This window comes from Anomaloglossus baeobatrachus, chromosome 1 (assembly GCF_048569485.1).
Source record: "Anomaloglossus baeobatrachus isolate aAnoBae1 chromosome 1, aAnoBae1.hap1, whole genome shotgun sequence".
Classification (NCBI taxonomy): Eukaryota; Metazoa; Chordata; class Amphibia; order Anura; family Aromobatidae; genus Anomaloglossus; species Anomaloglossus baeobatrachus.
In genome coordinates, this window is record NC_134353.1 from 527446257 (window position 1) to 527462086 (window position 15830).

At 44.6% G+C, this 15830-nt stretch overlaps 1 protein-coding gene across 2 annotated transcripts in view; it reads right to left on the bottom strand.

The window, feature by feature from the left end:
* Positions 1-15830, bottom strand: part of FOCAD (focadhesin) — a 334145-nt gene that overhangs the window by 284429 nt on the left and 33886 nt on the right. For both annotated transcript variants that reach the window (XM_075316251.1, XM_075316242.1), the window contains exon 3: positions 9169-9243. In XM_075316251.1, the coding sequence (XP_075172366.1) occupies positions 9169-9243 (75 nt within the window). The remainder of the gene's footprint in view (positions 1-9168; positions 9244-15830) is intronic.

Sequence of the window (15830 nt, forward strand, 5' to 3'; positions counted from 1 at the left end):
AGTCCATGTATAAGGTATCCGTCATGTTGTATAATGCAGCCCCATAGACCTCCATGTATAATGCAGACAGCAGCCCATGTTTCATGTATAATGCAGCCAACCCCCCATGCTTCGTGTATAATGCAGCCAACCCCCCCATGCTCCATGTATAATGCAGCCAACCCCCCATGCTCCATGTATAATGCAGCCAACCCCCCATGCTCCATGTATAATGCAGCCAACCACCCATGCTCCATGTATAATGCAGGCAGCCCCCCATGCTCCATGTATTATGCAGGCAGCCCACCATGCTCCATGTATAATGCAAGCAGCCCCCCATGCTCCGTGTATAATTCAGCCCCCCTATGCTCTATGTATAATGCAGGCAGACACCCATGCTCCATGTATAATGCAGGCACACCCCCACGCTCCATGTATAATGCAGGGACACCCCATGCTCCATGTATAATTCAGCCCTCAATACTCCATGTATAATGCAGGCAGTCCCCCCTCTTCCCCAGCCTCTGGCCACCGTGTACACATTGATTTAAAAGAAAAAAAAAAAGTTCTTACCTCTTCTCGTTCCATCGCTGCTCCATCCTCACCTCGCCTTGTTCCCCTGCTGCTGCTGTCTGCGTCCTCCCGCCCTGTGCTGCGGGGCCCGGTCGCGCCCCTGATACCGGCTTTATGTCATCTTTTAGTTTTTAAAGTTGTCGTAGAGACTTTGGAGAGTGGTGAGCGTTCATAGTGAGGACCAATTTTTATATTATACATACATATATACACACACACACACTATAAATATATTATATATATATATATATATATATATATATATATATATATATATATATATATATATATATATATATATATATATATATATACATACACACACACATATACATATATATATATATTTATTATATACACATACACACACACACACACACACACACACATATATATATGTGTGGATTTAAAAAGAAAGAGAAAAAAAACTGTTCGGCACCAAAATTAATCCTGTTGATCTGCCAGGAAACCAAACCCCATATAAGTCTATGGGGACCTGAATCTTGTGCTTTAAAATGGTGGTAGACTAAGGGGATTTGAGCAGAAGCGTAATACTTACCGAGTCTTCCGTGCGGTTGTAACACTACTTCTGGGGCCGCTCACAACTCTCATACATGTTCACTGCTTACCCGCCCACAGGCAGTCCCTGCATCTGTGATTGGTTGCAGTCAGACCGTGCCCCCACCCTGTATGACAAAGTCTGTGATTGCTTGGAAATACACATGCTGTCTGCATCTCTATAGTGGTGTAAAAATAAATAAAATACATTAAAAAAATTGGCATTGGGTCCACCCGTATTATGATACCCAGCACTGATAAAGCCCACGGCTACAAGCTGCAGCCCCCAGCCATGTGCTTGTCAGGAAAAATGACGAAGCCACGCCCAGTGATATGCACGTTGAAGCCACACCCCCGCCACCTGTCTGTTTGCTGCTTCATGTCCATTATGTCCCAAGGTAATATAGAATATTTTATTGAAATGCTGATGTACTTATGCCTTTAAGGAGGAAACACTGTTTGGGTGACCTTTATTTGGGTTTATTTTCTATTGTATAATGCTTTCACCCTCTGTTTGATATGTTTCCATACTAATCCTGTATTGTGGACGAACAGCTTTCTACCATCATCAGGTGGCGTGTTTGTGCAATTCTGTGTCTGGCAACGTTTCCCATCTTGGTTGTCCTCACTATCAGTCCCTTGCTCACGTTTTTCATTAATAAATTATTTTGTATTTCACTAATTACTTTCTTTTTGGTTCCTTATTTACCAGTCAGTCTTATTTTGTTATTTTGGATCTATCACTGGAGTTTTTGGTCGTTTTCTCACAATAGTTGGTGGTAATTTGGACCCATTCCTCCTGACAGAACTGTTATAACTTATCTGTATATATGCCATATCTGTAGGTCACCTTGCTTGCACCAGCCTTTTCAGCTTTGCCCATAAATGTTAAACAGGATTAAAATCAGAGCTTTGTGATGGCCACTTCAAAACACTCACTTTGTTTTCCTTAAGTCACTTTGTAACCAGTTTGGCAGTATGTTTTGTGTCATTGTCCATTTGAAAGACCCATTTTCGCTCAAGCTTTATGTTCCTGACGTCTAGAGATGTTGCTTCAGTATTGTCACATAATCTTCTTTCCTCATGATGCCATCTATTTTGTGAAGTGCACCAGTCCCTCCTGCAGCAAAACCCAACACAACATGATGCTGCCACCCACATGTTTCACAGGTGTTCTTAGGCTTTAAGGCTTCTCCTCTTCGTCTCCAAACGTAACGATGGTCATTATGACCAAACAGTTACATTTATTTCGTCAGACTACAGGACATATCTCCAAAAACTAAGATCTTTGTTTCCGTGTGCATTTGGAAACATTAATATGGCTTTCTTATGTTTCTTTTGGAGTAATGGCTTCTTCCTGGAGCGGCCTTTCAGCCCATGTTGAGACAGTACTCGTTTCACTGTGGATAATGATACAATCTTACCAGCTTCCGCCAGCATCTTCACAAGGTCTTTTGCTTTTGCTCTAGGGTTGATATGCACATGTCTGACTAAAGCACATTCATCTCTGGTACACAAGACCCGTCTCTTTCCTGAACGGTATGATGTCTTGATTTTTCCATCTTGTTTGAACTTGCATATAAATGATGGTAAAGATGAACAAGGCACCTTGAGGTACCTGGGAATTGCACCCACGGATGAATTTGAATTCTCTACCTGAGATCTTCGCTGATTTCTTTTTGACTTCCCATGATGCTACTTAAAGAAGCAGTGTGTTTTAGATGTGCATTAAAATACATCCAAAAGTTAAGTCTCAAATTAACTCAGATGTAGCCAATAAGCTAATCAGAAGCTTCCAAGACATGACATCATCATATGGGCTGCCCATCTTGTTTAACACTAGAACTACTGGACTCGTGACACCTATATAGAAATACATGGTGCAAAGTAGTCAAAATGACTACCTCAGTAGTTCTAGTGTTAAAGGCATAGTACTTTTAAAGGCCATTTACACGCTGTGACATCGCTAACGATTTATCTTCGGGGTCACGGTGTTTGTGACGCACATCCGGTGTCGTTAGCGACATCGCAGCGTATGACACGTACGAGCGACCTTCAATGAGCGCAAAAGAGGTAAAAATCGTTGGTTTTGGAGAGGTCGTTCATTTACCAAAAATCGTTGTATTTTTATATGCAGTAACTAGGTTGTTTGTCGTTCCTCCGGCAGCACACGTCGCTGTGTGTGACACCGCAGGAACGAGGAACATCTCCTTACCTGCGACCGTTGGCAATGAGGAAGGAAGGAGGGGGGCGGGATGTTCGGCCCGCTCATTTCCGCCACTTCGCTTCTATTGGGCGGCCGCTTAGTGACGTCGCTATGACGCCGATAGAAACGCCCCCTTAGAAAGGAGGCGGTTCGCCGGTCACAGCGACGTCGCTAGGCAGGTAAGTACGTGTGACTGTTCTTAGCGATGTTGTGTGCCACGGGCAGCGATGTGCCCGTGACGCAGAACCGACGAGGGCGGGTACGCTTGCTAGCGATATCGGTACAGATATCGCAGCGTGTAAAGTACCCTTTACTGATTGTAAACTTTTGACTTTCCAGAAAGTAATAAAAATGCCTTAAACATTCTCTCTTTCATTATTCTGGCATTTGCCAAATATGAATAATTTTAGTACCTAATTGACCTAAAACGGGAAAGGTTTATTCTGATTTAATGTCAGATAGTGAGAAAAACATGTAGATGTGTCTTTATAGATAGTGGATGGAAACTTCTCGTTTCAACTGTACATGTAACATGACTCATGTTTGTGATAAATTTACTGTAGTAAAATGGTAACATCATTACTTATATCATGGATCTGAAGTGCAGCACAGATTTATCTCAACTAAAAGCCTAGAACCTTTGATCAGGAATAGAACAGGACATTTATACATTTCATAACTCGTCAACAGCCATGCTGAACCCATTGTTCCTGCCCTTGTCGGATCGCAGGCATTTCAGAAATTCCCAAATTCTTATGAAAAAATATTCATCACATACTGCATTGAACCGCTGTACCCAATTTATTACATATTTTAGGAGTTGGAGTTAATCCATTTTATATTGGCTCAAAACATAAATGGACAGCAACTCCACCACTCCGACTCTCCACTGCTCTGGGGATACTGCACGCAGTTTTTAATTAAATTATTTAAATATTTTTTAAAATAAAAAGCCGCATGGGGTCCGTTTTATTTTGATACACAGCCACGATAAGTACACGCCTGGGTATTGCAGCCTGTAGCCATATGCTTTATCTATGCTGGGTATCATAATACGGGTGGAGCCTACGCCAATTTTATTATTTTAAACACGCTGTCACACAGGGTGGTGGCGCGGTCCAACTGCAACCAGTCATAGATAACGGTGCTGTTCGTGAGCAGGAGAAGGGGTGAATATGTACACTATAGTTCGTTTATGGTCATCAAACACAATCATACTTTTATTTATCAAATGAGTTGCATAATGAATAGAAAATATAGTCCAGACATTGACGAGGTTAGAAATAATGATTTTTACTTGAAATAATAATTTTCTCCTTCAAACTTCGCTTTCGTCACAGAATGCTCCTTTGCAGCAATTACAGCTTTGCAGACCTTTGGCATTCTAGCTGTTAATTTGCGAAGGTAATCTGGAGATATTTCACCCCATGCTTCCAGAAGCCCCTCCCACAAGTTGGATTGGCTTAAATCGGCACTTTTTGCGCACCATACGGTCAGCTGCTCCCACAGCAGCTCAATAGGGGTGAGATCTAGTGACTGGGCTGGCCACTCCATTACAGGTAGAATACCAGCTGCCTCCTTCTTCCCTAAATAGTTCATGCATAATTTGGAGGTGTGCTTTGGGTCAATGTCCTGTTATAGGATGAAATTGACTCCAATCAAGCGCTGTCCACAAGGTATGGCGTTGCAAAATGGAGTGATAGCCTTCCTTATTCAAAATCCCTTTTACCTTGTACAAATCTCCCACTTTACGAGCACCAAAGCAACCCCAGACCATCACATTACCTCCACCATGCTTGAGAGATGGCGTCAGGCACTCTTCCAGCATCTTTTCAGTTGTTCTGCGTCTCACAAATGATCTTCTGTGTGATCCAAACACCTCAAACATCGATTTGTCTGTCCATAACACTTTTTTCCAATTTTCCTCTGTCCAATGTCTGTGTTCTTTTGCCAATATTAATCTTTTTCTTTTATTAGCCAGTTTCAGATATGGCTTTTTCCTTGCCACTCTGCCCTGAAGGCCAGCATCCCGGAGTTGCCTCTTTACTGTAGACGTTGACACTGGCGTTTTTTTCAGGTACTATTTAATGAAGCTGCCAGTTGAGAATCTGTGAGACGTTGATTTCGCTCACTAGAGACTCTAATGTACTTGTGTTGTTGCTCAGTTGTGCAGCGGGGCCTCCCACTTCTCTTTCTACTCAGGTTAGAGACTTTTTTTGCTCTCCTCTGAAGGGAGTAGTACACACCATTGTAGGAAATCTTCAGTTTCTTGGCAATTTCTCGCATTGAATATCCTTCATTTCTAAGAAGAAGAATAGACTGTCCAGTTTCACATGAAAGTTCTCTTTTTCTGGCCATTTTGAGCGTTTAATGGAACCAACAAATATAATGCTCCAGATTCTCAACAAGCTCAAAGGAACGTCAGTTTTATAGCTTCTCTAATCAGCAAAACTGTTTTTAGCTGTGCTAACATACTTGCACAAGGGTTTGGTTTTCAAACCAACCAGTTAGCAAACACAATGTACCATTGGAACACTGGAATGGTGGTTGTTGGAAATGGGCCTCTATACACCTATGTAGATATTGCATTAAAAAAAACAGATGTTTGAAGCTAGAATAGTCATTTACCACATTAACAATGTATAGAGTGTATTTCTGTTTACTTTAATGTTAGCTTCATTGGAAAAAAAGGTGCTCTTCTTTCAAAAATAAGGAAATATCTAAGTGACCCTAAACTTTTGAACTGTAGTGTATGAGGGTAATTAGCGGCCCTGGAAGTAGTATTAAAGCTGCGCCGAAAACTCGGTAAGTATAACGCTCCTGCTTTATTCTCTATTTTCTTTTTCCTTTATTTTTTTTAATTATCTGGATGGCCGAATCTGGATAGTTACATGGAATTCCTGGAGAACACTGTGTTTGAGGTTTGTGCATGAATACTAGGTATCCGGTACGGATCTTGAATTTTGAAGTCCAGGTTCGCCCATAACTACTTGTATCCTGTTTTTTGTGTAATAAATTATTTCTATATAAATATAATATAATATATATATATATTACACACACACAAACAAAAACACACATAATAATAATAAAAATTAAATAAATAAATTATATATATATATATATATATATATATATATATATATATATATATATATATATATATATATATATATATATATATATATATATATATATATATATATATATATATATTTTTATTGTTGAGCATATCTGTAAAATATATTCCGGTTATCCTTTTTTGTGCTTTTTTTGGCAGGGCTTATGCTCCTCAGTCCTAGCTGTTGTGTTTTAGTATGCTTGTAGGTAGTGAGGAGACTGTATAATGTTAGCATTAATTCTAAAGACTCCAATGATTTTTTTGATTTTTTTTTTTTTTTAAATTGCCAAAATCAGCCCCCAAAAGACTAAATGAATTGGGCATTGCTAGTACCAAATCAGATATAAGCACCTGTCTGCACTGCGATGCAATTTGATGATAAAAGGCCCTGACTGCCCTATTTTGTTATGCTTGGCTGAAAAGAAGCAGATCTGGCGCTCCCTGTGCACTAAACATCCTGGGCTCATTAGTATTGGGTAAGTCTCATACAGTAAATGCTTTCTTTTGTATCTCAAAGCCAAGCTCATATTTCAGCCTCAGACAGAAAGACGCTGGTAATTTTCTCTAGTCATGCCATCACGGCAGAGATGCACTTTACTTAAGCATTTTTGCTTTCTTCTTTTAGAACACTAATTTCTCATAGATTTCCAAGTGGGTCTTCCTGCACCACCTGATACGGAAATAAAAGAAATCAATGTCTGTCCCGTGTCTGTGACATGATCATGTGACATGATCCCTGCACCATTCAATATTATCCCTACGAAAAAAAGATGTAAATCTTGAACTTTTTTACCTCCTGAATCTCTCATTGTTTATCTTTTTCTTACCACACCTCTCCATTCCTGAGATGTGACCCACCTTTCCTTGTTTAAAGGGAACCGGTCACCAGATTTGGGGCCTATAAGCTGCGGCCACCACCGGGCTCTTATATACAGCATTCTAACATGCTGTATATAAGAGCCCAGGCCGCTGTATAGAACATAAAAAACTTTATAATACTCACCTGAGGGGCGGTGCAGATTGGTCGGATGGGTGGCTCCGTTCTCTGGTACTGGCGCCTCCTCTTTCAGCCCACTTTGTCGTCCTTCTTCTAAAGCTTGGGTACATGACGCGTCCTACGTCATTCACACTAGCCGGCATTGAGGTCCTGCGCAGGCACACTTTGATCTCAGGGCAAATAACAGTATTGTAGTGTATATGTGCGAGACCTAAATACCAGCTAGTTTGGATGACGTAGGACACACTATTTAGGATACCTTGACCTTTTTTCTTTTTTTTCTTGGGCCTCCTGATGATCCGTTGTGGGCGGTGAAACGCGTTGCAGCTGTGCATATCCGCACTAACAATTAAGGGAAGTGTATCTGCACAGCAGAATGTATTTGGTGATTGTTTTTTATTATTCACAACCTGCTAAATCCTGCTCCTGATTTGGGGACATCAGCTTGTGGTTCCCCTTCTTCATGGGCTGTTCAGGTGTATTAGTCCAGTAAGGGCCTGGTGTGTGAAGTAGTGCACTACTCCAGCTTGCTTTATAAGTTAAGTCATGCTGTTTGTAGGATGTAATGGTGGGGAGATTTTTTTTTTTGCTCCCCTCTTTACCCCTTGTGGCTTTTGGATTATAGTGCACTAATCCATACCTTGTATAGGGCGACACCAGGGCAAGTTATGGTGAGTCGACGTGGAACTGGGGTGCCAAGCTAAGTTAGGGTGTCATACCCTCCATTGCAAGGTAGGAGCTAGCCCTAGGGCATCAATAGGGCTACGTTAGTCCACAGCCCTAATAAGGGGTCTGTGGATATTTTTTGCTCCTACAATCACCCACTTTCTATTATATCTTAAACCCTGGTTGTAGTCCCTATTTTTCTATACCCTTTACAGATGGGTTAATGTTTACTATGGTGTTTTGTTTACTTGGGTTGTTTTAAATCGACAATAATAAAAACTTTAGATTTTTAGAGGAGAAGGAGGGACTAATCTCCCTATCTCCTCCATTGTCAGCTGATGCGATTATCATACTGCACTCCGGTGTCATGCAAGTTGCAGTGCAAGGTTTCTCTCGCACCCATAGACTTGTATGGGTGCGAGAGAAAATGAATAAGATTCCACACGCAGCATGCTGCGACTGTTTTCTAGGTCCCATTCAGTAACACTGGTTCAAGTGGAATGCAATTTTGTTTATCACATTCCACTCACTACGTTTTTCTCGCTGTGTGTCCTTAGCCTTACCACAAAACACAGAGGTAAAAATTTCTGCAGCTAGTTATGTGATACTGTGCTGATATACCAGAATCTGATGCATAGAGGAAAAGAAAAAAAAAAAAAAGGAAATCTGAAATTCAAGATGGCGTTTGAAAATAATAAAACAGGAGGTGGTTAAATTATAAGGAAATAAATAGTAAAAGGGTGCTTCTTCAAGTAATATGAACCTTTGCTACAACAAACCTTAGTAAGGATTTCCACCCAAAATATAAAATTGCTGCACATTAGTAAATCAGTTGGTGAGAAGTTTGGTGACTATTTTTGCAAAACTGATAACAGGAAGTACAGCCATATTGGTGGTCACCTAAAAACAATCAATCTCAAACTTTAGTTGTAAATTCCAATTCACTATTATATAACTAATTATGTGGATAATCCTCTTCTGCAAACCGGATTAGCCACAAAAAGATTGAACATGATAGACTACATATAATAATATTCCTGCAATGGTTGGAAGCTGTAGAAGTGTTACCTGATTTGAAGACTGTTTGATAATTCCAGAAGAAGCATTTTCTTTTACAACAGAAGCAACCAGGTGGGCAACTGCCTGTAAGAGATACAATGAGCATCAGAAGGAATAGAAATCACAGCCAACACAGACAGTGCCATATAATTGTCACTTTTTGCTGACTTGTGAAGAGTCTAAAGGGCACTTTGCACACTACGACATCGCAAGCCGATGCTGCGATGCCGAGTGCGATAGTCCCCGCCCCTGTCGCAGCAGCGATATGTGGTGATAGCTGGCGTAGCGAAAATTATCGCTACGCCAGCTTCACATGCACTCACCTTGCCCTGCGACGTCGCTCTGACCGGCGACCCGCCTCCTTATTAAGGGGGCGGGCCGTGCGGCGTCATAGCGACGTCACACGGCCAATAGAAGCGGAGGGGCGGAGATGAGCGGGATGTAAACATCCCGCCCACCTCCTTCCTTCCGCATAGCCAACAGGAGCCGTGGTGACGCCGGTAGGAGATGTTCCTCGCTCCTGCGACTTCACACACAGCGATGTGTGCTGCCGCAGGAGCGAGGAACAACATCGGACCATCGCGTCGGCGTAATTATGGAATTCGCCGACGCTGCACCGATGATACGATTACGGCGCTTTTGCGCTCGTTAATCGTATCATCTAGGATTTACACACTACGATGTCGAGAACGACGCAGGAAGTGCGTCACTTTCGACATGACCCCACCGACATCGCACCTGCGATGTCGTAGTGTGCAAAGTACCACTAAGGCGGGCTTTGCACACTACAACATCGCAGATGCGATGTCGGTGGGGTCAAATTGAAAGTGACGCACATCCGGCGTCGCTGGCGATATCGTAGTGCGTAAATCCTAGATGATACAATAATCGATCGCAAAAGCGTCGTAATCGTATCATCGGTGCAGCGTCGGCGAATTCCATAATTACACTGACGCAACGGTCCGATGTTGTTCCTCGCTCCTGCGGCAGCACACATCGCTGTGCATGAAGCCGCAGGAGCGAGGAACATCTACCTGCGTCACCGCGGCTCCCGTCGACTATGCGGAAGGAATAAGGTGGGCGGGATGTTTACATCCTACTCATCTCCAACCCTCCGCTCCTATTGGCCGTCTGCCGTGTGACGTCGCAGTGACGCCGCACGACCCGCCCCTTAATAAGGAGGCGGGTCGCCGGCCAGAGCGACGTCGCAGGTCAGGTGAGTGCATGTGAAGCTGCCGTAGCGATAATGTACACTACGGCAGCTATCACAATGATATCGCAGCTGAGACGGGGGCGGGGACTATCGCGCTCGGCATCGCAGCATCGGCTTGCGATGTCGCAGCGTGCAAAGTACCCCTAAGAGAAAGGGTACAAAGACAACTAAAAGTATACATATAACTTTACATATAAAAATACCACTACAACCAGACAAATGCTTTACAGATCACAAGCCATGTATAAAAATGTTCATTAATGTTAGAGCCACATAGATGTTTCATGTATATCCAAATTCATATCCAACAGCCAAAATGGTTATTTCTCACTGAGCAGTAAACGAGAGATCATCCTTTGATAACATGCACTAGACAATTTCAGTTACTTAGTAAGGCTATGTGCGCACGTGTGCGCTCTGCACTGCACCTAAAAGGTGCGCATCAGAGCGCAGCTGAAAAGCTCCGTTCTGAAGCGCATGGTGCAGGCAGAGAACGTGCGCTCTGCATGCAGCTCCTGCCAAAGACAGAGCAGGGGCTGACGGCAAAGCGCACGGAAGAAGTGACATGTCACTTCTTAGAACGCGCGCTTCGGGCAGCAGCCGAAGCGCTGCGCTCTAAGACGCCACATGCGCACGGCCCCTGCACAATCTCCATAGATTGTGCAGGGGACGCAGGACGCATGCAGTTACGCTGCGCTACAAAGTGTAACTGCATGAATTACGCACACGTGCGCACAAGATAAGAACTATCTTAATTTATATGTAGCTATATAGGGACTGTCCATTAGGCCAGGGCCACACGGGGACTAATGTGATCCTCACATGACACTCGGCTCATATTGGCAGCACAGCAGAAGCTGAGTGTCATGCGAGTGTAAAGGCGGCGTCACACAGTACGATATATCGTGCGATCGTACCCGCCACTGTCGTTTGTGCGTCACAGGCAAATCGTTGCCCGTGGCGCACAATGTCGTTAATCCCGTCACACGTACTTACCTCCCTAAAGACGTCGCTGTGGGCGGTGAACATCCTCTTCCTGAAGGGGGAGGGACATTCGGCGTCACAGCTACATCACACAGCGGCCGTCCAATAGAAGCGGAGGGGCGGAGATGAGCAGGACATAACATCCCGCCCACCTTCTCCTGCATTGCCGGCGGGACGCAGGTAAGCTGTGTTCATCGTTCAAGGGGTGTTACACGTAGCGATGTGTGCTGCCTCGGGAACGATGAACAACCGGCGCACATAAGGAGGAACGACATTATGAAAATGAACGACGTGTCAACGATAAGGTGAGTATTTATGCTCATTAACAGTCGTTCGGAGAGGTCACACGCTACGACATCTCTAACCATGCCGGATGTGCGTCACAAATTCCGTGACCCCGCCGACATATCGTTAGATATATCGTAGCATGTGACGGGGCCTTTAGGCTAGGTTCACATTTCCGTTGTTTTGCATCAGTCACAATCAACCGCTCTGATAAACAACGCAATCCGTTTGGCGGATTCCGTTGTTTCCCATAGACTTATATGAGCGACGGATTGTGACTGATGCCCTTGCGTTGCATCCTCCGCCTAACTGATCAGTCGTGGAACGACTGACCACCGGGCGGCAGGAACGCAGAGTGTAACGTTTTTTGAACAGCGGAATCCTTAGGATTTCGCTGCGCATGCTCTCTCTTAGCGGTCGAACGATCAGCTGATCACCAGGCAGCCGCCTTCTGTGATTGATCAGCTAATCACCCAGCGACCGGCTTCTGTGAGCGATCAGCTGATCTGCCGGCCACCGGCTTTTGAGAGCGATCAGCTGATCTACCGGCCGCCGGCTAATGAGAGTGATCAGCTGATCGTTCACAATAGCCGGCCGCCGGGAGATAATCTAATCGCTCTCAAAAGCCAGCGGCCGGGAGATCAACCGATTGCTCTCAAAAGCCGGTGGCCGACTATTGTGAACGATCAGCTGATCGTTCTCTCGTTCTACAACGGAATTCGCTTTCTAATTACAATTATTGTCATCCGTTGTACAACGCATCAGTCACAAAGGGTCAAGCAACGCATGTGACTGATGCAAAATAACGGAAATGCGAACCTAGCCGAACTGCGACTGAGGTCCAATCATGTGATCGGACCTCAGTTGCGGGGGCTCTGAGGAGGGGAGGGCCGGTGCTGCAGAGGAGAGGGAGTGATTTATCTCCCTCTCTCTTCCCCAGCTGGCTATTGCTATTCTCGCCCTGCACTTGCGGTACACCGGTGTACCGCTAGTGCAGTGCGATTTTTCTCTCGCCCCATAGACTTGAATGGGTGCGAGAGAAACCAGGATCGCATTACTGTCACAGCATGCTGCGATTGTTTTCTTAGTCCGATTAGGGCGGAGACAATAATCGCTCATGGGTGCTGGCACATAGGTTAATATTGGTCAGAGTGCAATGTGATGTTTTATCGAATTCCACTCGCTACGATTTTCATGCCATGTGTCTTAGGCCTTAATGGACAACTCCTTATTTAAAGAACCATTACAGTGTTTTGTATTTTATTGCTGGAGTGGAATTTTAAATCTAAGTTCTCTGACCCACTCCTATTGGTCTCGGACAGTTTGTGACCTGCCGGCTTTTCCAGTATTTCATGGAGCGCTCCCGAGGTCACAACTCAATAATAGTCTACGACAGCCTTGTTCTGGCTCTCAAAAACTTGCATTGAGCGCTAGTGACGTACCTTCTAAACTTTCGTCCAATTAGAAATTCCAGTCAGAAGTTGACGCTACAAGACCGGAGCAGCATCAGTAAAGGGTGAAGAAGCCGGAAGGTAAGTATATTACTAGGGGCAGGGACCTTAGATTAAAAGCACCAACTTCATCTATAATTATCTCCTACAGAGACACCGTTCCTCTGTTCTCAGTGCTGGCTTTCCCATTGCTCTCCTGACATAATGACACAGGACTGCTACAGCCAATCAGTGAACAATGACCAACTGCAACCTGTGCTATTCTTTGACAGTAAGAACAGTGTTGCTTCTGAATTATGGAAATGTGAAGGCTTTAGTCGATCAGCAGCAATCTATTAGCTGAAGCAGTTACATTATTTTGTTTATGTGGGGGATCCAACTCTGAGAGTGGCTTCTGATTTTAGAAGTAGAGTTTTTTTTCATATATGTGACACCCTATGGTTATTTACATGGCGTTGGCCGGTAGTGGACAAGCCATTTAACTATTTCTTGGATTCCTCCGATTTATCCAAACGCAAAAAATATTAAACTATCATAACATACAAGATCTTAATTCTGACTCTAAAGTGAAAACATCATATACAAGTTATTGTTTTAACTTCTTTTCTTGATGGTGAGGGTTTTATTTCCAAACAAAGTGCATTAATCTGTTCTTCTGGGACTACTTATCCACTTCAGCAGTGGCGCTAATGCATCTCAGTAAATTAAGGGAATGATGGCTTACTGGTTACATTCATGAGAAAGGTATTAATTACGGTTCGACAGAAGACTGGCATTTCTCATTGGTATTGGCCATGGACCTCAAGTTCTCACTTCTGTAAGGAAAGGGGTACTTCTCCCTATTTGGGGGAGCAGGAGTTACATCTAGGGAACTACCAAATAAACCATTTATCTGGTTATATATTCTGCAAAACTACGCTATTTCCTATAAAAGAAGAAGGGAATTTTGTTTACTTACCGTAAATTCCTTTTCTTCTAGCTCCAATTGGGAGACCCAGACAATTGGGTGTATAGCTACTGCCTCCGGAGGCCACACAAAGTATTACACTTAAAAGTGTAAGGCCCCTCCCCTTCTGGCTATACACCCCCCCGTGGGATCACGGGCTCCTCAGTTTTAGTGCAAAAGCAAGAAGGAGGAAAGCCAATAACTGTTTTAAATACAAATTCAACCCGAGAAACAGCCTCGGAGAACTGAACTGTTCAACATGAACAACATGTGCACCCGAAAGAAACAAACTTCCTAAGAAAACAGGGCGGGTGCTGGGTCTCCCAATTGGAGCTAGAAGAAAAGGAATTTACGGTAAGTAAACAAAATTCCCTTCTTCTTTGTCGCTCCTAATTGGGAGACCCAGACAATTGGGACGTCCAAAAGCAGTCCCTGGGTGGGTAAAAGAATACCTCGTGATAGGGCCGTCAAACAGCCCTTTCCTACAGGTGAGCCACCGCCGCCTGAAGGACTTGTCTACCTAGGCCGGCATCCGCCGAAGCGTAGGTATGCACCTGATAATGCTTGGTAAAAGTGTGCAGACTCGACCAGGTAGCCGCCTGGCACACCTGCTGAGCCGTAGCCTGGTGCCGTAATGCCCAGGACGCACCCACGGCTCTGGTAGAATGGGCCTTCAGTCCTGATGGAATCGGAAGCCCAGCAGAACGGTAGGTGTGAAGAATTGGTTCCTTGATCCACCGCGCAAGGGTGGATTTGGAAGCTTGCGACCCTTTTACGCTGACCAGCGACAAGGACAAAGAGTGCATCCGAGCGGCGCAGAGACGCCGTGCGGGAAATGTAGATCCTGAGTGCTCTCACCAGATCCAATAAATGCAAACCCTTTTCAAATTGGTGAACTGGATGCGGACACAAAGACGGTAAAGTGATATCTTGATTGAGATGAAAGGAAGATACCACCTTGGGAAGAAATTCTGGAATTGGACGCAGAACTACCTTGTCCTGGTGAAACACCAGGAATGGAGATCTGCATGATAACGCCGCCAGCTCGGACACTCTCCGAAGAGACGTGACCGCCACTAGAAAGGCCACTTTCTGTGAAAGACGAGAAAGGGAAACCTCCTTCATAGGCTCGAAAGGCGGCTTCTGGAGAGCAATTAGAACCTTGTTCAGGTCCCAGGACTCCAACGGCCGCTTGTAAGGGGGGACGATATGACAAACCCCTTGCAGGAACGTGCGTACCTGAGGAAGTCGCGCCAGGCGTTTCTGAAAAAATACGGATAGCGCGGAGACTTGCCCTTTAAGGGAGCCAAGCGACAAACCTTTTTCCAACCCAGACTGCAGGAAGGAAAGAAAAGTAGGCAATGCAAAAGGCCAGGGAGAAACTCCCTGAGCAGAGCACCAAGATAGGAATATCCTCCACGTCCTGTGGTAGATCTTGGCGGAGGATGGCTTCCTAGCCTGTCTCATGGTGGCAACCACTTCATGAGATAAACCTGAGGCCGCTAGGATCCAGGACTCAATGGCCACACAGTCAGGTTCAGGGCCGCAGAATTCAGATGGAAAAATGGCCCTTGAGACAGCAAGTCTGGACGGTCTGGTAGTGCCCACGGATGGCCTACCGTGAGGTGCCACAGATCCGGGTACCACGACCTCCTTGGCCAGTCTGGAGCGACGAGAATGGCGCGGCGGCAGTCGGACCTGATTTTGCGGAGCACTCTGGGCAACAATGCCAGAGGTGGGAACACATACGGTAGCCGGAACTGCGACCAATCTTGAACTAAGGCGTCTGCCG